The sequence below is a fragment of the Eschrichtius robustus genome, chromosome 8 (assembly GCF_028021215.1).
Source record: "Eschrichtius robustus isolate mEscRob2 chromosome 8, mEscRob2.pri, whole genome shotgun sequence".
In the NCBI taxonomy this organism is placed as follows: Eukaryota; Metazoa; Chordata; class Mammalia; order Artiodactyla; family Eschrichtiidae; genus Eschrichtius; species Eschrichtius robustus.
The window spans coordinates 63,881,016-63,908,076 of record NC_090831.1 but is presented as its reverse complement, the minus strand read 5'-3'; the positions used below and the strand labels follow the sequence as shown (position 1 = coordinate 63,908,076).

The window sequence follows — 27,061 nt, the reverse complement described above, 5'->3', positions numbered from 1 at the left end:
ATTCAGAAGAATTTAATCTTTTCCATTTGTAGTCAGCTCTGTTGCTTCCATAATCATGGATACTTCAGAATATTTCCTGTACTACATTTCATTTGTTTTTCAATCATACTTTTCATTTACGTGGCCATGCTGTCATGGTTTGTTCTGTGCCTGCAAGCAAATATTCTAGCACTTTCAGTATGCATTAGAATGTAATCAAAACTAATTTGACCAAAATTTCTCTGCCAACAAGTGATTTTAAAGTGATTTAAATATAAGGGAATTCAGGAGAATTTTTCATCATTGAAGCAGAAAACCTACACATTTGACAAGAAGGATACATACAGAACATATATCTGTTTTTAAGAATCAGTATTTAAATATTAAACGTTATAGCCCTTTTACCAAAGTGTGACAGGATACAACACTATAGGACAAGAACGCTAGGGCTAAGTTAGGGGATCCTAAAGGGAGTCTGTGGTGCCCACAAACAAGCTACATATGATTTCCCCAGGGTAATAGTATGGGTATACTGACTGCCTTACACACCCCACGGTTGAGTGCAAAAAACCAGCCAATGTGTGGTTTTAAGGAAAGCTCACTTAATAACTAGAAAATACTATATAAACATATGTGAATGTGAAATCTGGAGTCAAACTGGCTGGATATAAATTTAGACGTCTCTTAGTAAGTGTATACATTAGGAAAATGATTGAACCTCTCTGCACCTCCATCTCCACACCCCTGACTTTGGGGTTGTTGTGAAGATTAAGTGGGATTGTATGAGAAGCTCTTTGCATAAGGCTTGCACCACATCTACACTCCCAAAACAATGTGTATTATTATTGCTTCATTTTTCAGATTTTTATTTGGATTGGAAAAGACGCCAATGAAGTTGAGAGATCAGAATCTCTGAAGTCTGGTAAGCTAGATCCCATGGGCAATTATGACAGTAATTCTGAACAGGTGTTACCAAGTTCCTGACTTCTCTTTTTACCACGTCCTCCAAAACCACGTGTCAAAACCAAGAAGAATCTTAGCTTTCATCTTCAGAACTAAAGAGTAATGGAATTTTTTTTAAACTGAAGAATTTCAGAAAAGGAACAAGAAAAATATTTTGTTATCTAATTTAGGATGTAATTATATCAATTTAATCTGAAAATTTTTAATTCACTTAAACACTTTTTTTTTATTATGGAAATAGTAAAACCTCCGTAACTGTGGTAACTTAGATTTTTTTTTTAACATCATTATTGGAGTATAATTGCTTTACAATGGTGTGTTAGTTTCTGCTTTATGACAAAGTGAATCAGTTATACATATACATATGTTCCCATATCTCTTCCCTCTTGCATCTCCCTCCCTCCCACCCTCCCTATCCCACCACTCTAGGTGGTCACAAAGCACGGAGCTGATCTCCCTGTGCTATGCGGCTGCTTCCCACTAGCTATCTATTTTATGTTTGATAGTGTATATATGTCCATGCCACTCTCTCACTTTGTCCCAGCTTACCCTTCCCCCTCCCCGTGTCCTTAAGTCCATTCTCTAGTAGGTCTGTGTCTTTATTCCTGTCTTGCCCCTAGGTTCTTCGTGACCTTTTTTTTTTTCTTTCTTAGATTCCATATATATGTGTTAGCTTACGGTATATGTTTTTCTCTTTCTGACTTACTTCACTCTGTATGACAGACTCTAGGTCCATCCACCTCACTGCAAATAACTCAATTTCGTTTATTTTTATGGCTGAGTAATACTCCATTGTATATATGTGCCACATCTTCTTTGTCCATTCATCTGTCGACGGACACTTAGGTTGCTTCCATGTCCTGGCTATTGTAAATAGAGCTGCAATGAACATTTTGGTACATGACTCTTTTTGAATTATGGTTTTCTCAGGGTATATGCCCAGTAGTGGGATTGCTGGGTCATATGGCAGTTCTATTTTTAGTTTTTTAAGGAACCTCCATACTGTTCTCCATAGTGGCTTTATCAATTTACATTCCCACCAACAGTGCAAGAGGGTTCCCTTTTCTCCACACCCTCTCCAGCATTTATTGTTTGTAGATCTTTTGATGATGGCCATTCTGACAGGTGTGAGATGATATCTCATTGTAGTTTTGAATTGCATTTCTCTAATGATTAATGATGTTGAGCATTCTTTCATGTGTTTGTTGGCCATCTGTATGTTTTCTTTGGAGAAATGTCTATTTAGGTCTCCTGCCCATTTTTGGATTGGATTGTTTGTTTTTTTGATATTGAGCTGCATGAGCTGCTTGTAAATTTTGGAGATTAACCCTTTGTCAGTTGTTTCATTTGCAAATATTTTCTCCCATTGTGAGGGTTGTCTTTTCGCCTTGTTTATGGTTTCCTTTGCTGTGCAAAAGCTTTTAAGCTTCATTAGGTCCCATTTGTTTATTTTTGTTTTTATTTCCATTTCTCTACGAGGTAGGTCAAAAAGGATCTTGCTGTCATTTATGTCATAGAGTGTTCTGCCTATGTTTTCCTCTAGGAGTTTCATAGTGTCTGCCCTTACATTTAGGTCTTTAATCCATTCTGAGTTTATTTTTGTGTATGGTGTTAGGGAGTGTTCTAATTTCATACTTTTATACGTAGCTGTCCAGTTTTCCCAGCACCACTTATTGAACAGGCTGTCTTTTCTCCACTGTATATTCTTGCCTCCTTTATCAAAGATAAGGTGACCATATGTGCGTGGGTTTATCTCTGGGCTTTCTATCCTGTTCCACTGATCTATATTTCTGTTTTTGTGCCAGTATCATACTGTCTTGATTACTGTAGCTTTGCAGTATAGTCTGAAGTCAGGGAGCCTGATTCCTCCAGCTCCGTTTTTCTTTCTCAAGATTGCTTTGGCTATTCGGGGTCTTTTGTGTTTCCATACAAATTGTGAAATTTTTTTTTCTAGTTCTGTGAAAAATGCCAGTGGTAGTTTGATAGGGATTGCATTGAATCTGTAGATTGCTTTGGGTAGTAGAGTCATTTTCACAATGTTGATTCTTCCAATCCAAGAACATGGTATATCTCTCCATCTATTTGTATCATCTTTAATTTCTTTCATCAGTGTCTTATAATTTTCTGCATACAGGTCTTTTGTCTCCTTAGGTAGGTTTATTCCTAGATATTTTATTCTTTTTGTTGCAGTGGTAAATGGGAGTGTTTTCTTAATTTCACTTTCAGATTTTTCATCATTAGTGTATAGGAATGCAAGAGATTTCTGTGCATTAATTTTGTATCCTGCTACTTTCCCAAATTCATTGATTAGCTCTAGGAGTTTTCTGGTAGCATCTTTAGGATTCTCTATGTATAGTGTCATGACATCTGCAGACAGTGACAGCTCTACTTCTTCTTTTCCGATTTGGATTCCTTTTATTTCTTTTTCTTCTCTGATTGCTGTGGCTAAAACTTCCAAAACTATGTTGAATAATAGTGGTGAGAGTGGGCAAACTTGTCTTGTTCCTGATCTTAGTGGAAATGGTTTCAGTTTTTCACCATTGAGGATGATGTTGGCTGTGGGTTTGTCATATATGGCCTTTATTATGTTGAGGAAAGTTCCCTCTATGCCTACTTTCTGCAGGGCTTTTATCATAAATGGGTGTTGAATTTTGTTGAAAGCTTTCTCTGCATCGATTGAGATGATCATATGGTTTTTCTCCTTCAATTTGTCAATATGGTGTATCACGTTGATTGATTTGCGTATATAGAAGAATCCTTGCATTCCTGGGATAAACCCCACTTGCTCATGGTGTATGATCCTTTTAATGTGCTGTTGGATTCTGTTTGCTAGTGTTTTGTTGAGGATGTTTGCATCTATGTTCATCAGTGGTATTGGCCTGTAGTTTTCTTTCTTTGTGACATGTTTGTCTCGTTTTGGTATAAGGGTGATGGTGGCCTCGTAGAATGAGTTTGGGAGTGTTCCTCCCTCTGCTATATTTTGGAAGAGTTTGAGAAGGATAGGTGTTAGCTCTTCTCTAAATGTTTGATAGAATTCGCCTGTGAAGCCATCTGGTCCTGGGCTTTTGTTTGTTGGAAATTTTTAAATCACAGTTTCAATTTCAGTGCTTGTGATTGGTCTGTTCATATTTTCTATTTCTTCCTGGTTCAGTCTTGGAAGGTTGTGCATTTCTAAGAATTTGTTCATTTCTTCCCGGTTGTCCATTTTATTGGCATAGAGTTGCTTGTAGTAATCTCTCATGATCCTTGGTATTTCTGCAGTGTCAGTTGTTACTTCTCCTTTTTCATTTCTAATTCTATTGATTTGAGTCTTCTACCTTTTTTTCTGGATGAGTCTGGCTAATGGTTTATCAATTTTGTTTATCTTCTCAAAGAAGCAGCTTTTAGTTTTATTGATCTTTGCTATCGTTTCCTTAATTTCTTTTTCATTTATTTCTGATCTGATCATTATGATTTCTTTCCTTCTGCTAACTTGCGGTGTTTTTTGTTCTTCTTTCTCTAATTGCTTTAGGTGTAAGGTTAGGTTGTTTATTTGAGAGGTTTCTTGTTTCTTTTTTTTTTTTTTAACATCTTTATTGAAGTATAATTGCTTTACAATGGTGTGTTAGTTTCTGCTTTAAAACAAAGTGAATCAGTTATACATATACATATGTTCCCATATCTCTTCCCTCTTGCATCTCCCTCCCTCCCACCCTCCCTATCCCACCCCGCTAGGTGGTCACAAAGCACCGAGCTGATCTCCCTATGCTATGCGGCTGCTTCCCACTAGCTATCTATTTTACATTTGGTAGTGTATACATGTCCATGACACTCTCTCACCCTGTCACATCTCACCCCTCCCCCTCCCCAGGTCCTCAAGTCCATTCTTTAGTAGGTCTGTGTCTTTATTCCCATCTTGCCACTAGGTTCTTCATGTCCTTTTTTTTTTTTTTTCCTTAGATTCCATATATATGTGTTAGCATACTGTATTTGTTTTTCTCTTTCTGACTTACTTCACTCTGTATGACAGACTCTAACTCCATCCAGCTCATTACAAATACCTCCATTTCATTTCTTTTTATGGCTGAGTAATATTCCACTGTATATATGTGCCACATCTTCTTTATCCATTCATCCGATGATGGACACTTTGGTTGCTTCCATGTCCTGGCTATTGTAAATAGAGCTGCAATGAACATTTTGGTACATGACTCTTTTTGAATTATGGTCTTCTCAGGGTATATGCCCAGGAGTGGGATTGCTGGGTCGTATGGTAGTTCTATTTTTAGTTTTTTAAGGAACCTCCATACTGTTCTCCATAGTGGCTGTATCAATTTACATTCCCACCAACAGTGCAAGAGTGTTCCCTTTTCTCCACACCCTCTCCAACATTTATTGTTTCTAGATTTTTTGATGATGGCCATTCTGACCAGTGTGAGATGATACCTCACTGTAGTTTTGATTTGCATTTCTCTAATGATTAAGGATGTTGAGCATTCTTTCATGTGTCTGTTGGCGATCTGTATATCTTCTTTGGAGAAATGTCTGTTTAGGTCTTCTGCCCATTTTTGGATTGGGTTGTTTGTTTTTTTGTTATTGAGCTGCATGAGCTGCTTGTAAATCTTGGAGATTAATCCTTTGTCAGTTGCTTCATTTGCAAATATTTTCTCCCATTCTGAGGGTTGTCTTTTGGTCTTGTTTATGGTTTCCTTTGCTGTTGTTTCTTGTTTCTTAAGGTAGGATTGTATTGCTATAAACTTCCCTCTTAGAACTGCTTTTGCTGCATCCCATAGGTTTTGGGTCGTTGTGTTTTCATTATCATTTGTTTCTAGGTATTTTTTGATTTCCTCTTTGATTTCTCCAGTGATCTCTTGGTTATTAAGTAGTGTGTTGTTTAGCCTCCACGTGTCTGTATTTCTTACAGATTTTTTCCTGTAATTGATATCTAGTCTCATAGCGTTGTGGTCGGAAAAGATACTTGATACAATTTCAATTTTCTTAAATTTACCAAGGCTTGATTTGTGACCCAAGATATGATCTATCCTGGAGAATGTTCCATGAGCACTTGAGAAGAATGTGTATTCTGTTGTTTTTGGATGGAATGTCCTATAAATATCAATTAAGTCCATCTTGTTTAATGTATCATTTAAAGCTTGTGTTTCCTTATTTATTTTCATTTTGGATGATCTGTCCATTGGTGAAAGTGGGGTGTTAAAGTCCCCTACTATGATTGTGTTACTGTCGATTTCCCCTTTTATGGCTGTTAGTATTTGCCTTATGTAGTGAGGTGCTCCTATGTTGGGTGCATAAATATTTACAATTGTTATATCTTCTTGGCTCGATCCCTTGATCACTATGTAGTGTCCTTCTTTGTCTCTTGTAATAGTCTTTATTTTAAAGTCTATTGTGTCTTATATGAGAATTGCTACTCCAGCTTTCTTTTGATTTCCATTTGCATGGAATGGAATATCTTTTTCCATCCCCTCACTTTCAGTCTGTATGTGTCCCTAGGTCTGAAGTGGGTCTGTTGTAGACAGCATATATACAGGTCTTGCTTTTGTATCCATTCAACCAGTCTATGTCTTTTGGTTGGAGCATTTAATCCATTTACATTTAAGGTAGTTATCACTATGTATGTTCCTATTACCATTTTATTAATTGTTTTGGGTTTGTTATTGTAGGTCTTTTCCTTCTCTTGTGTTTCCTGCCTAGAGAAGTTCCTTTAGCATTTTTTGTAAAGCTGGTTTGGTAGTGCTGAATTCTCTCAGCTTTTGCTTGTTTGTAAAGGTTTTAATTTCTCCATCAAATCTGAATGAGATCCTTGCTGGGTAGAGTAATCTTGGTTGTAGGTTTTTCTCCTTCATCACTTTAAATATGTCCTGCCACTCCCTTCTGGCTTGCAGAGTTTCTGCTGAAAGATCAGCTGTTAACCTTATGGGGATTCCCGTATTTGTTATTTGTTGTTTTTCCCTTGCTGCTTTTAATATTTTGTCTTTGTATTTAATTTTTGATAGTTTGATTAATATGTGTCTTGGTGTGTTTCTCCTTGGATTTATCCTGTATGTGACTCTCTGCGCTTCCTGGACTTGATTAACTATTTCCTTTCCCATATTAGGGAAGTTTTCAACTATAATCTCTTCAAATATTTTCTCAGTCCCTTTCTTTTTCTCATCTTCTTCTGGGACCCCTATAATTCGAATGTTTGTGCGTTTAATGTTGTTCCAGAGGTCTCTGAGACTGTCCTCAGTTCTTTTCATTCTTTTTTCTTTATTCTGCTCTGCAGTAGTTATTTCCACTATTTTATCTTCCAGGTCACTTATCCGTTCTTCTGCCTCAGTTATTCTGCTATTGATCCCTTCTAGAGAATTTTAAATTTCATTTATTGTGTTGTTCATCATTGTTTGTTTGCTCTTTAGTTCTTCTAGGTCCTTGTTAAACGTTTCTTGTATTTTCTCTATTCTATTTCCAAGATTTTGGATCACCTTTACTATCATTTTTCTGAATTCTTTTTCAGGTAGACTACCTATTTCCTCTTCATTTGTTAGGTCTGGTGGGTTTTTGCCTTGCTCTTTCATCTGCTGTGTGTTTTTCTGTCTTCTCATTTTGCTTAACTTACTGTGTTTGCAGGCTGCAGGTTCGTAGTTCCCATTGTTTTTGGTGTCTGTCCCCAGTGGCTAAGGTTGGTTCAGTGGGTTGTGTAGGCTTCCTGGTGGAGGGGACTAGTGCCTGTGTTCTGGTGGATGAGGCTGGATCTTGTCTTTCTGGTGGGCAGGTCCATGTCTGGTGGTGTGTTTTGGGGTGTCTGTGGGCTTATTATGATTTTAGGCAGCCTCTCTGCTAATGGATGGGGCTGTGTTCCTGTCTTGCTAGTTGTTTGGCATAGGGTGTCCAGCCCTATAGCTTGCTGGTCATTGAGTGAAGCTGGGTCTTGGTGTTGAGATGGAGATCTCTGGGAGATTTTCGCCATTTGATATTACATGGAGCTGGGAGGTCTCTTGTGGATCAGTGTCCTGAAGTTGGCTCTCCCACCTCAGAGGCACAGCCCTGATGCCTGGCTGGAGCACCAAGAGCCTTTCATCCATGTGGCTCAGAATAAAAGGGAGAAAAAAATAGAAAGAAAGAAGATACAATAAAATAAAGTAAAATAAAATAAAATAGTTATTAAAATAAAAGATAAAAAATAATTTTTAAGAAAAGTATTTTTAAAAGTAAAAAAAAAAACAATGGATGGATAGAACCCTAGGACAAATGGTAAAAGCAAAGCTATACAGACAAAATCACACACAGTAGCATACACATACACACTCACAAAAAGAGAAAAAGGGAGAAAAAATATATATATCTTTGCTCCCAAATCCCACCTCCTCAATTTGGGATGATTCGTTGTCTATTCAGGTATTCCACAGATGCAGGGTACATCAAGTTGATTGTGGAGATTTAATTAGCTGCTCCTGAGGCTGCTGGGAGAGATTTCCCTTTCTCTTCTTTGTTGGCACAGCTCCTGGGGTTCAGCTTTGGATTTGGACCCGCCTCTGCATGTAGGTCGCCTGGGGGCGTCTGTTCTTCACTCAGACAGGACGGGGTTAGAGGAGCAGCTGATTCGGGGGCTCTGGCTTACTCAGGACGGTGGGAGGGAGGGGTACGGATGCGGGGCGAGCCTGCGGCGGCAGAGGCCGGCATGACGTTGCACCAGCCTGAGGCGCGCCGTGCGTTCTCCCGGGGAAGTTGTCCCTGGATCACGGGACCCTGGCCGTGGCGGGCTGCACAGGCTCCAGGAGGGGAGGTGTGGATAGTGACCTGTGCTTGCACACAGGCTTCTTGGTGGCGGCAGCAGCAGCCTTAGCGTCTCACGCCTGTCTCTGGGGTCCGCGCTGAGAGCCGCGGCTCGCGCCCGTCTATGGAGCTCCTTTAAGGGGCGCTCTTAATCCCCTCTCCTTGCGCACCAAGAAACAAAGAGGCAAGAAAAAGTCTCTTGCCTCTTCGGCAGCTCCAGACTTTTTCCTGGACTCCCTCCCGGCTAGCTGTGGCATATTAGCCCCTTTCAGGCTGTGTTCACGCAGCCAACCCCAGTCCTCTCCCTGGGATCCAACTGAAGCCCAAGCCTCGGCTCCCAACCCCCGCCCGCCCTGGTGGGTGAGCAGGCAAGCCTCTCGGGCTGGTGAGTGTTGGTCGTCACCTATCCTCTGTGCGGGAATCTGTCCGCTTTGCTCTTCGCACCCCTGTTGCTGCGCTCTCCTCCGTGGCTCCAAAGCTCTCCCCCTCCGCCACCCGCAGTCTCCGCCCGCGAAGGGGCTTCCTAGTGTGTGGAAACCTTTCCTCCTTCACGCTGCCTCCCACTGGTGCCGGTCCCGTCCCTATTCTTTTGTCTCTGTTGTTTCTTTTTTCTTTTGCCCTACCCAGGTACTTGGGGAGTTTCTTGCCTTTTGGGAGGTCTGAGGTCTTATGCCAGCGTTCAGTAGGTGTTCTGTAGGAGTTGTTCCACGTGTAGATGTATTTCTGATGTATTTGTGGAGAGGAAGGTGATCTCCGCGTCTTACTCTTCCGCCATCTTGAAGCTCCTCCAACTTAGATTTTTATAAATTCCTTTTGAGGAATGCTGTTTTTTCTGGCACAGTTTTTTTGTGTGTGTTTGTGGTTTTTTTTTTTTTTTTTTTTTTTTGGTATTATTGCAAAGTAAAGAATAATTATGCTGTAAGAATAATTCCATAAAATTTGGAATTTTTTCAGGCAATAATGAGACTCTCGTGCACATTCCATGGCAGATGAGAGAAGACAATAAGGAATTGTTCATATGGACTAGCATTGGCTACTTTAGGGCAATGAAAATTTGATTTATTACTTTTATTGGCAGGCTTTTCATTCTATAGTTATTTTACTTTAATTGAAACTAACTAACTTTGTCTTTTAAACTCTTTTTAGCCAAAATATACCTTGAGACAGACCCTTCTGGAAGAGACAAGGGGACGCCAATTGTCATCATAAAACAGGGCCATGAGCCATCTACGTTCACAGGCTGGTTCCTGGGCTGGGATTCCAGCAGGTGGTAAACTGAGTTTTGTAGGAAAAAGCAAGCAAACAAACATTATGGGGCAGCTGTCCCATTGCTGTTTGGTGGGGAGAAAGGGGGAGTTGTTTGTTTGTTTGACTTTAGAAAATTAACCTCAGCCATGTGGCTATTTTTTAATGCTTAGTACTGGTTTGAAATTTCTTTTAAACTGGAATTTTCTTACGTTAATGTTTTTAAATAACTTAAAGTAAACTTTTGTTATGGACCAGTATTAGCTCTGCTGGATGCTGGCTTATATCTTTTATATGACCTTTTAAAGGAGAAAAGCTATGTGCAGTCTAGGGGAGTTTGTCAGGAAATTTTACAATTCAGGAGTGATTAGCCAAACTTGTACTTTAATATATCAGAGAAGAAAGTTATAAATGCCTTTGAGGTTATTCTCCTTTCTGTGTGTTGTGTTCAGAAGAATCGCATAGTTGCAGTAAGGTTTCCATTAAGATAGCTTTAAAAGTTTGTTGTTTTCCTTCGTTAGCCAATGTGACTTTGATACCATTAACTCTTAAGTGTCATTTTCTTTTTTTTTTTTTTTTAAGTTTTTGGCCGCACCCCACGGCATGTGGGATCTTAGTTCCCCAACCAGGGATTGAACCCACGCCTCCTGCATTGGAAGGCAGAGTCTTAACCACTGGACCACCGGGGAAGTCCCAAGTGTCATTTTCTAGGAGAAACTTTACCTTTTTGGCCTTTTAAAAAGCCTTTGAAAGCACAGCTCTTTCATGACAAAATAATTTGTATTCATATCCACTTTTATATATATCTATATATTTGACAGTACATGTTTAATATCACAAAAGATATGTACAAAAATATCTCACTAATCCTGTCTTTCCTCATTAAAATACATCTTTTTGAAAAGGTTGTTGTGACATTTTATTCAAGTGTGATGTGTCAGTTAATTACACAGTTAACCTTAAGGTTACAAATACTTTTGTGCATAAATAAATATGAATTTAATTTTAAAAAATTCATTCTCATTACGTAGTCAAAATTAAACTTTTCCATGGTTATATAATTTTCAACTTTAAATACCACAGTGCAAATGAAACCTGGGTCCTGTTAAAAAATACACAGAAGCATATTAACAGTTTTAAGAGTTTTTTTTGAGCAAAAATCGATTTGGATCGGGCAGCGCCAAACCGAACACTCCAGGGAGACTTTCGTGGAGAAAAGGTGGAAACAAAGCAAGGAAATTACTACTGATTGGCTACAGCTTGAAGCCTAGTTGACTGTGACTGGTTGTGCGTAGGTTTGGATTTCGTAACCGTGAGGCATTTACAGGCTTAGATTTTGATTTGCATACGTCGGCTGCCACGGCGTTGGAGCCGCCGCAGTCTAATGCCTCCTCGCTTAACTAAACAGAAAACAGGCTTTGGGGCGGAAGGCGGCGCTCCAGGAAAACAGAAACCGGCTTTGGTGGTAAGCTACGGGGTGGCTGGGTGGGGAGGGGAAGCTATACTTCCATGGGAAGGGGAACCAGAACAGAGACGGCGTCTGAGGAATTCTCACCCTCTCGCTGGGGAAATGAAGGGCTGTGTGTCTCAGATTTGGTCCTGGCCTGAGTCCTGGCCTGAGAACGTGGACCCGCGTCCATTACGGCCTGAAGGTGGATGGATGGTCTTGTGGGGACCTGGGGCTTAGGTGGGTAGTAGGGAAGCAGCGAGAAGCTGTACTTCCAGGGACTGTTCGTTCATTTAATAAATATTTATTAGGCATCTGCTTGGTGTCAGGCGCTCTAGGGGCCAACGTGAATGAAACTGACAAAATCCCAACGGTCATGGAGTTTATATTCCAGGGAAGAGGCTAAGAAAAACAAAATCAATAAGTGATATATTATAAAAATATATTAGAAGATAAGTTCCGTGGAGGGAAAAAGATAAGGAAGGAGGATAGGAAATACTTGGATAAGAGTGAGGTGGGGTACAGATTTCATAGGGTGCTTAGGCAGGAGCGAACCTTGTGATCACACCTGAGCAGAAGAAATGCCAAGTACTAAGGCCTGGAGGTGGGAGCAAGCCCCATATAATGGGGCTGACGTCTCAAGAAGCGGGGAGATTCCTTGGGGTTCTCTCCTGTCACCCCTGGGCTACAAAACATTCATCTTCAGCAGACCTGCTGTATAAGCCTGAGTTGTGAAAAGGTTGCTTTCCCAAATCCCAAACCCAAGCACTCAGAGGCAGGGGTGGTGATGCCCGACGAGGCAGGCGTGGCATCAGCACAAGCAGTGTGGGGAGGATGTAGCCATGGGGGGTGGTCACAGAAATTACCAGCAACAAGAGCTGCTGTATCAGGAAGGCTCATGCGTCCTGTGTTAGTGAACTGAAGGGCTGCTGGTGGAGAGAGGGGATGAAGAGCATTTGTAAAAATTACCTGGAAAGGGTGAGCTAGGGAGTTGCTGTTTTCATTTCACACCTAAAACTGATGTGGCTGGAAAAAACACCTACAACACGTGTGAAGTCAGTCTCGGGGAGGGGAACCAATCTCTTCTAAAAAGGCGAATTTGGTGGATTATAGAAGGGCCGTTGTTCTATGATATTGTGTAGTCTTAAAACTCCAGTTAGAAAAATAAAACTGCCATATGACTCAGCAATCCCACTGCGGGGCATATACCCTGAGAAAACCATAATTCAAAAAGAGTCTTGTACCACAATGTTCGTTGCAGCTCTATTTACAATAGCCAGGACATGGAAGCAACCTAAGTGTCCATCAACAGATGAATGGATAAAGATGTGGCACGTATATACAATGGAATATTACTCAGCCATAAAAAGAAACGAAATTGAGTTATTTGCAGTGAGGTGGATGGACCTAGAGACTGTCACACAGAGTGAAGTAAGTCAGAAAGAGAAAAATACTATATGCTAACACATATATTTGGAATCTAAAAAAAAAAAAAAAAAGGTTCTGTTGAACATAGGGGCAGGAGAGGAATAAAGACACAGACGTAGAAAATGGACTTGAGGACATGGGGAGGGGGAAGGGTAAGCTGGGACGAAATGAGAGAGTGGCATTGACATATATACACTACCAAATGTAAAATAGATAGCTAGTGGGAAGCAGCTGCATAGCACAGGGAGACCACCTAGAGGGGTGGGATAGAGAGGGTGGGAGGGAGACACAAGAGGGAGGGGATATGGGGATATATGTGTATGTATAGCTGATTCACTTTGTTATAAAGCAGAAACTAACACACCATTGTAAAGCGATTATACTCCAATAAAGATGTTAAAAAACAAGAAAACAAAAACAAAAAAACCCTCCAGTTATATGTAAACCCACATAGAAATCAGTCTCTTGGATTTGAAAAGCAGTTTCATATAGCCTAATTAATAAGTATAAAAGTTTCATAATTTATTTTCTATTTTTCTTGAATAGAACTATTGCTTGCTAATTTTTAACATGAAACATTAGATAGCTTTCTTGCCTCTGATTTTCCTGAAAGATTTTTGGGATGAAAAATCATAACAAATTTAGCCCTCAGCTACTAGTGCTTTACAGACCTTTCTTTGCTTCAAATAATATAGCACACTGGCTTTTCTGTGAAATTTGTGACAGGAAAAAAAAATTCGTGAATCTAGGAAAACCAAGTGCTAATCAGAAATCAGTATTCTAGTCAGAAGTAGCATATTTCAGGAATTTCAAATAAGGTTAGATTATGACATTAACTTTGAGCAAAAGAGCAGGAAACAAGGAACCTGTGTAAAGTGAACTATCGTTTTGTCGTCTTAGCATTGTTTGTTCGTTTTGCAAGACCATCAGAGAATTGGCTTCAAAATAACTTCTATATTGGACAGATTACTCACAGAGATTAAATTTTAGTCAAAATAAAAGAATATTAGTATTCATTATATATACAGGATGGGTATATTGTTCAAAAAAATATATTTTCAAAACGTTTTTTCTTGCTGTATCTTCAGATTTTTTTCTCCATTATGATTTCTCCCTTTTTAGTTTTAAAGAGTTATGTTAGGTATTTTAAAAGTATGTTATGTATTTTATATATTCTCTAAAATAGTTCTCTCTCTGAAAACCATCCTTATTGTGCTACCTAAAATATTAATGATGAGATATTTTAAAGATTGGATCCACATTTTATTGTATATGCCTGGATAAATTCCATATGATTCAAAAATTTGGATGTGAAAATGAAACTGAAAATAATAGATGAAAACATGGAATTCCACTGTAATGGGGAAATCATCTCTCAAGAACTGACAGAAGAAGAAAATCAGTAAGGACCCAGAGGTCTCGAACAGCATTCTCAGCCAATTTAACCCAGTCGATGTGTACTGAACACTCCACCAATAATGGCAGCATAGCTGTTTTTTAAGGGCACTTAAATTGTTTGCCAAGAGAGAAAATATTCTGGGCCATAAAACAAATTTCCACAAATTTGAAGTATTGAAATCATACAAACTATGTTCTCTAACTACAATGGAATTAAAGTAGAAATTCATAACAGGCAGATATCTTGCTAATTTGCACATATTTGGATAAATGGAAAAATCACAAGGGAAATAAGAAAATATTTTTATTTCAATGAAAATTGAAATACAGCCTATTAAAATGTGTGGGATACAGCTAACTCAGGGCTTAAAAGAAATTTTATAGCATTAAATGCTAACATTAGATGAATAGAAAGGCCTCAAATCAATGATGTAAGCTTCCACCTTAAGAAACTAAAAGAAGAGTAAATTAAACCTAAAGAAAGCAGAGAGAAGAAAATGACTAATACAGAAAATGGGGGAAAATATCAATTACTAAAATCAGGAATAAAAGAGGGGTATCACCACAGAACCTATGGACACTGAAGAGAAAATAAGAAACATAATTTTATGCTTATAAATCTGACATTGATGAAATGGGCAAATTCTTTGGGAGACACAAACTACTAAAATTAACTCAGGAAGAAACAGAACTTAAGTAGCAACACATACACATTAAACAAATTGAATTCATAGGTAAACCCCTCGGGCAGAGAAAAGCCTAGGCCTAATTAGGCTTCACTGGTGACTTCTGTCAACATTTGAAAAAGCAATTAAACCAATGCTATACAAACTGTTCCCAATAATAGAAGATGAGGCCAGTATTACCCTGATACCAGAACTACACAAAGTGATTATAAGAAAGGAATACTGTATACCCGTATTCCTCAATACATAGAGGTAAAAATCTTTAAAGTTTATCAAATTGAATCCAAATTCAATGGGTTTTATTCCAGGAATCCATGTTAACATTTAAAAATTAAGAATTCTCCATATTAACAGACTAAAAGGGAAAAACCATATGAACGTCTGAATAGGTACAGAACAGCATTTGATAAAATTCAGGAACCACTGATAATGAAAACTCTCAGCAAATGTATAAAATGGAAGTTCCTCAATCTTAAAATGGGTATCTATGAAAAAATGTACAGCTGACATATTTAAGAGCTGAAGACCAAATTTTTCCCACTAGGATCTGGAACATGATACAGAAGTTTGTTTTCATCTCTTCTGTGTTTTACTGGAGGTCCTAGCCAGGCGGAGAAGGCAGGGTTTCTCAGTCTTGGTACTACTGATATTTTGACAATTCTTTGCTCTTCGGGCTGTCCGGGCATTAGAGGATGACTAGGATCATCTCTGGCCTCTGCTTAACAGAAAACCGTAACCCCCATCTCTCCCACCCCTACCTCCAGTGTACCGATCAAAACTGTCTCCAGACATTACAAATGTCCTTGGGGGGAGAGGGAAGCAAAATTGCCCCCAATGGAGAACCACTTCAAGGAGGCAAGAGAAAGAACTAAAAGGTTCATAGATTGGAAAGGGAGATGTGAGTACTCTTGGTGAAAGTCATCTGGGTGTTAATAGTCTTTAACTGCTCTCAGGTGAATATAATATGCAGCCAGGATAAATACCTACTAGAGTCTTCTGCAAATGAAATACAGCTCGCTCTGACTCTAGGCCTGGCCTCACCATCCAGGGAGACTTCTTCGATTATTTTCAGTTGTAGGAACAGCCAAAACTGTAACTATTTATCCTTCACAGTATTTGATAACCAGCAAAACCTCCCTTTGACTTAAAAACCCTGTTCATGTTCTACTCTTGCCTCAAATCAAAGTTGAGGTAGTGAATACTCTTTTAAAGAAAAATCTACACCCCAGCAGCATAAAGTTTACTTTCTGTTTACTCTAAAAATAGGAATAGCATTAAGGGTGAAAATTATCTATTTGTAAACCTCTTCAAGTACATTAAAACAGTGTTCTGCCTGATTAAAGCAAAAATTAAGAAATTAAAAAATATATGTACCTTCAGAGATGTATACATCCAAACAGCACAGTAGAGGGCACTCCTTGTCCATGTTAATAAACATGGTCCTGAAAACACTGAAAAATACAGTCATGTTTACTTTTATTTTAGATTGGACATGAATAGTGCTTCTAGGCAGGTCAAATGTGGCTGTGGAAGTATTTTATACTCTTCCAATTTGGGGGTTCAGTAAAGTGCAATCATATATTGCTTTTATAATGTATTTGCTACCTGCTAGGCTATCCTGTCATGTATATCCTGATATGTATATATACAGTATATATCTTTCTGAGATAGATACATACTTATATGTATCTATCTATCTCCTTCTATATATCCTGGTATATAGCCTAGTGCTGGCGATACAACAGAAAGCAGATAGTTAAGGATGCCCTCCCTCAGTGGAGCTACAGCCTAGTGGGTGGAGAAGAGAAGATGCGAACACTAAAATACATATTCTACCATATAGCAATAAGTGTTATGAAGGAAAATAGGACAGGAAGAGAAAAATAAGGCCAGGGATTGTGAGATGAGGGATTCTAGTTTAGATAGAGTGAACAGGGAAGCCCTGTCTGAGGTGGTATTTGGACAGAGACCTGAAGGAAGTGAGGGAATGAGTCTGTGACGGTTAATGGTATGTGTCACCTTGACTGGGCCAAGGGATGCCCAGATACCTGGTTAAACATCACTTCTGGATGTGTCTGTGAAGGTGTTTCCTGGAGAGATTAGTACTTGAATTGGTAGACTGGGTAAAGCAGATGGCCCTCCCCAATATGAGTGGGCATCATTCAATCTGCTACGGGCCTGAGTGGAACAAAAAGATGGGGGAAGGTTGAATTGGCTCTCTCTGCCTGACTGCTTGAGCTGAGATATCAGTCTTCTCCTGCCCTTGGGCTGACTTACACCATGAGGTCTCCTGTTCTCAGGCCTTTGGACTCAGACTGGAATTTATACCACTGGCTTTCCTGGGTCTCCAGCTTGCAGGTGGCATGTTGTGGGACTTCTCAGCCTTCATAATCACGTGAGTCAACTTCTTATAATAAATCTTATTTTGTGTAGATAGATATAGATAGATACCAAGATCTGTATGTCTGTCTGTCTATCTATCTATCCTTTTGGTTTTGTTCTGTGGAGAAGCATGACTAGTGACTAACACAGAGCCTTGGGCACATCTCTGGGTGGAGACCAGCAGAGCCTTTCTGTGCAGAGGCATAAGAAGCTGCTTGGTTTGCTCAAGGAATTGTGAGGAAGCCAATGTGGTTGGAGTGATCGAGAGAGGTGGAGAAGTTTGGGAGATGAGATCAGAAAGGTAGTAGAAGCATAGATCATATAGAACTTGTGGCATTTTCATTTTCCCTCTGGATGGGATTTACTGGAATGGCATGATTTGTCTGACATTTTGTAAGGATCACTCTGGCTGCTGAGTTGAGAAGAGACTTCAGGATGACAAGCCTGAAAAGAGAGGCCAGTTAGGAGGCGATGATTCTAATCCAGGACAGAGCTGATGGTGCTGGTGGCAAAGAGGGATTGGATTCCAAAATGTTCTGAATATGGAGCCAATGGGAGGATAGTTGATTTGATAGAGGGTGTGAGAAAATGAGAGAAATCAAGTATCAGAGGAGTTGCCATTTACTGAGCTGGGAAACTGTGGAAGGAGAAGGTTTGAGTGGGGAAACAGGAGTTGAACATGTTCATTTTTGAGATGCTTATCCTATTGGACAGTTTTAATCGAAGTTGTTGAGCAGCTATTCTAGTTCAATAGAGAATTCATGGCCAAGGACATATATTTGCTATGAGTCAGTGTATAGATACATTTAAAGACTTAAGAGTAGATGTGATGACCTAGGGTGTGAGTGTCGATAAAGAAGATGTCTAAGAGGATAAGTGAGTTCTGGGATGTTCCACCATGTAGAGGTGTGGGAGGTGAGGGAGAGCCAGCAAAGAGGATGAGAAGATCCCAGTGAGGCAAGAAGGAAACGAAGGGAGTCCATGAGAGAATGCTTTCTTGAAGTTGTTAGTTACAGACTGAAGGTATTTTAAGGAAACAACAACCTGTTCTTTCTGATGATTTCCTAATAATATAACCAAATATTCTTGTGAATATTCTAGTGGATGCTTATGGGGTATTTCTCCCCAGATTGTACATGAACTAAAGCAGTGATTTTTCTTTTCTTTTTTTTTTTTAAATTGGGGTATAGTTGTTTTACAATGTTGTGTTAGTTTCTACTGTACAGTGAAGTGGAGTTCCCTGTGCTATACAGTAGATTCTCATTAGTTATCTCTTTTATACATATTAGTGTATATATATCAATCCCAATCTCCCAATTCATCCCACCCCCCCCTTTCCCCCCTTGGTGTCCATACGTTTGTTCTATACATCTGTGTCTCCATTTCTGCCTTGCAAACTGGTTCATCTGTACCATTTTTCTAGATTCCACATATATGTGTTAACATACAATATTTATTTTTCTTTCTGACTTACTTCACTCTTTTTTTAAAATATATATTTATTTTTAATTTTTTATTTATTTATTTTTGGCTGTGTTGGGTCTTTGTTGCTGTGCGTGGGCCTTCTCCAGTTGTAGCGAGTGGGGGCCACTCTTTGTTGCAGTGCGTGGGCTTCTCATTGCGGTGGCCTCTCGTTGTGGAGCACGGGCTCTAGGCACGCGGGCCTCAGTAGTTGTGGTGCACGGGCTCAGTAGTTGTGGCTCGTGGGCTCCAGAGCACAGGCTCAGTAGTTGTGGCTCGCAAGCTCAGTAGTTGTGGCATATGCGCTTAGTTGCTCTGCAGCATGTGGGATCTTCCCGGACCAGGGCTCGAACCCGTGTCCCCTGCATCGGCAGGCGGATTCTTAACCATTGCGCCACCAGGAAAGCCCTTACTTCACTCTTAAAGCGGTGATTTTTTCAACCAGGTTCCATTTTGCTCCCCTGGGGATATTTGGCAATGTCTGATGACATTTATGGTTGTCAAAACTGGGGGACATCTAGTGCTACTGGCATCTAGTGGGTAGAAGCCAGGGTTGCTGCTGAACATTGTACAGTGCACAGGAGGGCCCCTCACAACAAAAGCCTATCTAGTCCAAAATGTCAATAGTGCCAAGGCTGAGAATCCCTAACCTAGAATCATTACATTTCAAAATGGAAAGCTATTGTTTCTTCAGAGAAATTTTAAGGAAACAAGCTAAAATGAGGTAACACCATGCAGTAGGACAGCTGCTTCCTTTTTTTACATGATGTTTCACATGAAGGACCAAATAAGAGCTCTTAATTAATTAACTACTTGTCATCATGACATAGAGACCCTATACCTAAGACCTAATTACTTTAAAAATATAAAATATATGGATAGGGAATCCCTGGCGTTCCAGTGGTTAGGACTCTGTGCTTTTACTGCTGAGGGCCAGGGTTCGATCCCTGGTTAGGGAACTAAGATCTCACAAGCCACGCTGGCACAGCCAATAAATAAATAAATAAACAAACAAAACAAAACAAAATAAAGGGGCTTCCCTGGTGGCGCAGTGGTTGGGAGTCCACCTGCCAGTGCAGGGGACACAGATTCGAGCCCTGGTCTGGGAAGATCCCACATGCCGCGGAGCAACTAGACCCGTGAGCCACAACTGCTGAGCCTGCGCGTCTGGAGCCTGCGCTCCGCAACAAGAGAGGCCGCGACAGCGAGAGGCCCGCGCACCGCAATGAAGAGTGGCCCCCGCTTGCCGCAACTGGAGAAAGCCCCCGCACAGAAACGAACACCCAACACAGCCAAAAATAAATAAATAAATAAATAAATTTTAAAAAAAAAGAGGCGACTGTTGTAATGACTTAAAATTCTTAAAAAAACAAAACAAAACTGCTCCCTGAGGCGCCCCCTCTTTAAAAAAAAAAAACAAAAAAAACCCAAAATAAAGTATACGGATACAGGTATAAGTTGATATTAAAACAATTTTTTTAAAACAGTACAATTTTGATATTCTATATTTAAAATTGGTATTGTTGAATCATAGTATATTTATTTCCTATTGCTGCTATAACAAATTATCCCAAATTCAGTGGTATAAAACAGCACAAATATATTGTCTTCTGGTTCTGGAGCTCAGGTTCTAGTGGCCTCCCTCCTGCATTCCTTGGCTTGTGGCTACTTCTTCTGTCTTTAAAACTAGCAGTGTAGCATCTTCAAAGCTCTCTCTCTCTTTCTCTATATGACCTCTGCTATGTGACCATCAGTCACATCTCCTTCTGCAACTCTGACTTTCTTGCCTCCCTCCTTCCCTTATAAGGACCCTTGTGATTATCTTGGACTCGCCTGAATAATCTTGGATAACCTCCCCTTCTCAAGATCCTTCATTTAATCACATTTGTAAAGTCCCTTTGCCTTGTAAGGTAATACATTTACAGGTTCAGGGCCGGATGTGGTCGTCTTTGGGGGGTTGTTATTTCACCTACCACACTGGGTAGAAAGGTATACAATGAAACCAGTATTGTAGTCGGTTTGCATAGTGGATAAAAGTTGATAACCTGGGAAGCTGGTAGATTTTCCCACTCTCTTCTATCCACTCCACCAATTAGACTCCAATTTCTAAAATAGAAAATAAATATCATTGTAGCTGGGGGAAAATCTAGTCAGCATTTCATCTCTTTCCTATTCCTTGCAAGGGGCTGTTGTAGTTCCAACCTGACCATCTTATAAACAGAGGCAGAGAGAAATTTCCCATACTATGTTCACATAAGGCATTTGCTGTTTTCACAATTACAGTAACACTACTACATATCCTTTTGTGAGACACTTTGGAGACAAGAGAGTGGGTATGATATTTCATTTGCGTTTAAACAAAAACAAAAGAGTTAGAACAATTAAACATCTAACTTACTAAGATAATTTTTGAGCTTTTGTTTTTTATTTTTTTGGTAATGGTTGAATTTTATTTTATTTTTTTGTACAGCAGGTTCTTATTAGTTATCCATTTTATACATATTAGTGTATATATGTCAATCGCAATCTCCCAGTTCATCCCACCCCCCCTCCCACTTTCCCCCCTTGGTGTCCATACGTTTGTTCTCTGCATCTGTGTCTCTATTTCTGCCTTGAAAACCGGTTCATCTGTACCATTTTTCTAGATTCCATATATATGTGTTAATATATGGTATTTGTTTTTCTCTTTCTGACTTACTTCACTCTGTATGACAGTCTCTAGGTCCATCCACGTCTCTACAAATGACCCAATTTTGTTCCTTTTTATGGCTGAGTAATATTCCATTGTATATATGTACCACTTCTTCTTTATCCATTCCTCTGTTGAAGGACATTTAGGTTGCTTCCGTGACCAGGATATTGTAAATCATGCTGCAGTGAATATTGTGGTACATGACTTTTTGAATTACAGTTTTCTCAGGGTATATTCCCAGTAGTGGGACTGCTGGGTCATATGGTAGTTCTATTTTTAGTTTTTTAAGGACCCTGCATACTGTTCTCCATAGTGGCTACATCAATTTACATTCCCACCAACAGTGCAGGAGGATTCCCTTTTCTCCACACCCTCTCCAGCATTTATTGTTTGTAGATCTTTTGATGATGGCCATTCTGACAGGTGTGAGATGATATCGCATTGTAGTTTTGATTTGCATTTCTCTAATGATTAATGATGTTGAGCATTCTTTCATGTGTTTGTTGGCAATCTGTATATCTTCTTTGGAGAAATGTCTGTTTAGGTCTTCTGCCCATTTTTGGATTGGGTTGTTTGTTTTTTTGATATTGAGCTGCATGAGCTGCTTGTAAATTTTGGAGATTAATCCTTTGTCAGTTGCTTCATTTGCAAATGTTTTCTCCCATTCTGAGGGTTGTCTTTTCGTCTTGTTTGTGGTTTGCTTTGCTGTGCAAAAGCTTTTAAGTTTCATTAGATCCCATTTGTTTATTTTTGTTTTTATTTCCATTTCTCTAGGAGGTGGGTCAAAAAGGATCTTCCTGTGATTTATGTCATAGAGTGTTCTGCCTAAGTTTTCCTCTAAGAGTTTGATAAGTGTCTGCCCTTACATTTAGGTCTTTAATCCATTTTGAGTTTATTTTTGTGTATGGTGTTAGGGAGTGTTCTAATTTCATTATTTTATATGTAGCTGTCCAGTTTTCCCAGCACCACTTATTGAAGAGGCTGTCTTTTCTCCATTGTATATTCTTGCCTCCTTTATCAAAGATAAGGTGACCATATGTGCGTGGGTTTATCTCTGGGCTTTCTATTCTGTTCCATTGATCTATATTTCTGTTTTTGTGCCAGTATCATACTGTCTTGATTACTGTAGCTTTGCAGTATAGTCTGAAGTCAGGGAGCCTGATTCCTCCAGCTCCGTTTTTCTTTCTCAAGATTGCTTTGGCTATTCGGGGTCTTCTGTGTTTCCATACAAATTTTAAGAATGTTTTGTTCTAGTTCTGTAGAAAATGCCATTGGTAATTTGTAGGGACTGCATTGAATCTGTAGATTGCTTTGGGTAGTATAGTCATTTTCACGATATTGATTCTACCAATCCAAGAACATGGTATATGTCTCCATCTGTTTGTGTCATCTTTGATTTCTTTCATCAGTGTCTTATAATTTCCTGCATACAGGTCTTTTGTCTCCTTAGGTAGGTTTATTCCTAGGTATTTTATTCTTTTTGTTGCAGTGGTAAATGGGAGTGTTTTCTTAATTTCACTTTCAGAATTTTCATCATTAGTGTATAGGAATGCAAGAGATTTCTGTGCATTAATTTTGTATCCTGCAACTTAACCAAATTCATTGATTAGCTCTAGTAGTTTTCTGGTAGCATCTTTAGGAGTCTCTATGTATAGTATGATGTCATCTGCAAACAGTGATAGCTTTACTTCTTCTTTTCTGATTTGGATTCCTTTTATTTCTTTTTCTTCTCGAATTGCAGTGGGTAAAACTTTCAAAACTATGTTGAATAATAGTGGTGAGAGTAGGCAACCTTGTCTTGTTCCTGATCTTAGTGGAAATCGTTTCAGTTTTTCACCATTGAGGACAATGTTGACTGTGGGTTTGTCATATATGGCCTTTATTATGTTTAGGAAAGGTCCCTCTATGCCTACTTTCTGGAGGGTTTTTTATCATAAATGGGTGTTGAATTTTGTCAAAAGCTTTCTCTGCATCTATTGAGATGATCATATGGTTTTTCTCCTTCAATTTGTTAATATGGTGTATCACATTGATTGATTGGCATATATTGAAGAATCCTTGCATTCCTGGGATAAACCCCACTTGATCATGGTGTATGATCCTTTTAATGTGCTGTTGGATTCTGTTTGAGGATATTTGCATCTATATTCATCAGTGATATTGGTCTGTAATTTTCTTTTTTTGTAGTATATTTTTCTGTTTTTGATATCAGCGTGCTGGTGGCCTTGTAGAAAGAATTTGGGAGTGTTCCTCCCTCTGCTATAGTTTGGAAGCGTTTGAGAAGGATAGGTGTTAGCTCTTCTCTAAATGTTTGATAGAATTCGCCTATGAAGCCATCTGGTCCTGGGCTTCTGTTTGTTGGAAGATTTTTAATCACAGTTTCAATTTTAGTGCTTGTGATTGGTCTGTTCGTATTTTCTATTTCATCCTGGTTCAGTCTCAGAAGGTTGTGCATTTCTAAGAATTTGTTCATTTCTTCCAGGTTGTCCATTTTATTGGCATATAGTTGCTTGCAGTAATCTCTCATGATCCTTTGTATTTCTTCAGTGTCAGTTGTTACTTCCCCTTTTTCATTTCTAATTCTATTAATTTGAGTCTTCTCCCTTTATTTCTTGATGTTTCTGGCTAATGGTTTATCAATTTTGTTTATCTTTTCAAAGAACCAGCTTTTAGTCTTATTGATCTTTGCTATCGTTTCCTTCATTTCTTTTTGATTTATTTCTGATCTCATCTGTATGATTTATTTCCTTCTGCTAACTTTGGGAGTTTTTTGTTCTTCTTTCTCTAATTGCTTTAGGTGTAAGGTTAGGTTTTTTATTTGAGATGTTTCTTGTTTCTTAAGGTAGGATTGTATTGCTATGAACTTCCCTCTTAGAACTCCTTTTGCTGCATCCCATAGGTTTTGGGTCGTCGTGTTTTTATTGTCATTTGTTTCTAGGTATTTTTTGATTTCCTCTTTGATTTCTTCAGTGATCTCTTGGTTATTAAGTAGTGTATTGTTTAACCTCCGTGTGTTTGTATTTTTTACAGATTATTTTCCTGTAATTGATATCTAGTCTCATAGCATTGTGGTCAGAAAAGATACTTGATATGATTTAAATTTTCTTAAATTTACCAAGGCTTGACTTGTGACCCAAGATATGATCTATCCTGGAGAATGTTCCATGAGCACTTGGGAAGAAAGTGTATTCTGCTGTTTTTGGATGGAATGTCCTATAAATATCAATTGTGTCCATCTTGTTTAATGTATCATTTAGAGCTTGTGTTTCCTTATTTATTTTCATTTTGGATGATCTGTCCATTGGTGAAAGTGGGGTGTTAAAGTCCCCTACTATGATTGTGTTACTGTGGATTTCCCCTTTTATGGCTGTTAGTATTTGCCTTATATATTGAGGTGCCCCTATGTTGGGTGCATAAATATTTACAATTGTTATATCTTTTTCTTGGATTTATCCCTTGATCATTATGTAGTGTCCTTCTTTGTCTCTTGTAATAGTCTTTGTTTTAAAGTCTATTTTGTCTGATATGAGAATTGCTACTCCAGCTTTGTTTTTATTTCCATTTGCAGGGAATATCTTTTTCCATGCCCTCACTTTCAGTCTGTATGTGTCCCTAGCTCTGAGCTGGGTCTCTTGTAGACAGCATATATACGGGTCTTGTATTTGTATCCATTCAGCCAGTCTATGTCTTTTGGCTGGAGCATTTAATCCATTTACATTTAAGGTAATTATCGATATGTATGTTCCTATTACCATTTTATTAATTGTTTTGGGTTTGTCATTGTAGGTCTTTTCCTTGTCTTGTGTTTCCTGCCTAGAGAAGTTCCTTTAGATCATATGGTTTTTATTCTTCAGTTTGTTAATATGGTGTGTCACATTGACTGATTTGCATATATTGAAGAATCCTTGCATCCCTGGGATAAATCCCACTTGATCATGGTGTATGATTCTTTTAATGTGTTGTTGTATTCTGTTTGCTAGTATTTTGTTGAGGATTTTTGCATCTATATTCATCAGTGATATTGGTCTGTAATTTTCCTTTTTTGTAGTATGTTTGTCTGCTTTTGGTATCAGAGTGATGGTGGCCTCATAGAATGAGTTTGGGAGTGTTCCTTCCTCTGCAATTTTTTGGAAGAGTTTGAGAAGGATGGGTGTTAGCTCTTCTCTAAATGTTTGATAGAATTCACCTGTGAAGCCATCTGGTCCAGGACTTTTGTTTGTTGGAACATTTTTTTTTTTAAAGCCTTATTCTTTTAAATTTTATTTATTTATTTATTTATTTATGGCTGTGTTGGGTCTTCGTTTCTGTGCGAGGGCTCTCTCCAGTTGCGGCAAGCGGGGGCCACTCTTCATCGCAGTGCGCGGGCCTCTCACCATCGCAGCCTCTCCCGTTGCGGAGCACAGGCTCCAGACGCGCAGGCTCAGCAATCGTGGCTCATGGGCCCAGCTGCTGCGCGGCATGTGGGATCTTCCCGGACCAGGGCTCGAACCCGTGTCCCCTGCACTGGCAGGTGGACTCCCAACCACTGCGCCACCAGGGAAGCCCTGCTGGAACATTTTTTAATCACAGTTTCAATTTCATTACTTGTGATTGGTCTGTTCATATTTTGTCTTTCTTCCTGGTTCAGTCTTGGAAGGTTATACCTTTCTAAGAATTTGTTCCTTTCTTCTAGATTGTCCATTTTTTTGGCATAAAGCTGCTTGTAGTAGTCTCTTATGATGCTTTGTATTTTTGTGGGGTCTGTTGTAACTTCTCCTTTTTATTGATTTGAGTCCTCTCCCTCTTTGTCATGATGAGTCTGGCTAAAGGTTTATCAATTTTGTTTATCTTCTCAAAGAACCAGCTTTTAGTTTTATCAATCTTTGCTCTCCTTTACTTTGTTTCTATTTCGTTTATTTCTGCTCTGATATTTATGATTTCTTTCCTTCTACCAACTTAGGGTTTTGTTTGTTCTTCTGTCTCTGGTTTCTTTAGGTGTAAGGTTAGATTGTTTGAGATTTTTCTTGTTTGTTGAGGTACGATTGTATTGCTATAAACTTCCCTCTTAGAACTGCTTTGGTGGCATCCCATGGGTTTTGGATCATCGTGTTTTTGTTGTCATTTGTCTCTAGGTATTTTTTGATTTCCTCTTTGATTTCTTCAGTGATCTCTTGGTGAATTAGTAACGTAATGTTTAGCCTCCATATGTTTGTGTTTTTTGCATTTTTTCCCTGTAATTGGTTTCTAATCTCGTAGTGTTGTGGTCAGAAAAGATGCTTGATATGATTTCAATTTTTTAAAATTTACTGAGGCTTGATTTGTGACCGAAGATGTGATCTATCCTGGAGAATGTTCTGTTTGCACTTGAGAAGAAAGTGTAATCTGCTGTTTTCAGATGGAGTGTCCTATAAATATCAATTAAATCTATCTGGTCTGCTGTGTCATTTAAAGCTTGTGTTTCCTCATTAATTTTCTGTCTGGATGATCTGTCCATTGGTGTAAGTGAGGTGTTAATGTCCCCCACTATTATTGTGTTACTGTCATTTTCCTCTTTTATAGCTGTTAGAAGTTGCCTTATGTATTGAGGTGCTCCTATGTTGGGTGCATATATATTTATAATTTTTATATCTTCCTCTTGGATTGATCCCT

General features: G+C 39.0%; 1 protein-coding gene across 1 annotated transcript in view; it reads left to right on the top strand.

The window, feature by feature from the left end:
• The window catches only part of SCIN (scinderin), an 81,106-nt gene extending 71,026 nt beyond the window's left edge, over nucleotides 1-10,080 (top strand). Inside the window, exons 15-16 of the mRNA XM_068549968.1 lie at nucleotides 841-901; nucleotides 9,841-10,080. Of these exons, the coding sequence (XP_068406069.1) occupies nucleotides 841-901; nucleotides 9,841-9,968 (189 nt within the window). The 3' untranslated portion in view covers nucleotides 9,969-10,080. The remainder of the gene's footprint in view (nucleotides 1-840; nucleotides 902-9,840) is intronic.
• The last annotated feature ends 16,981 nt before the right edge of the window (nucleotides 10,081-27,061 follow it).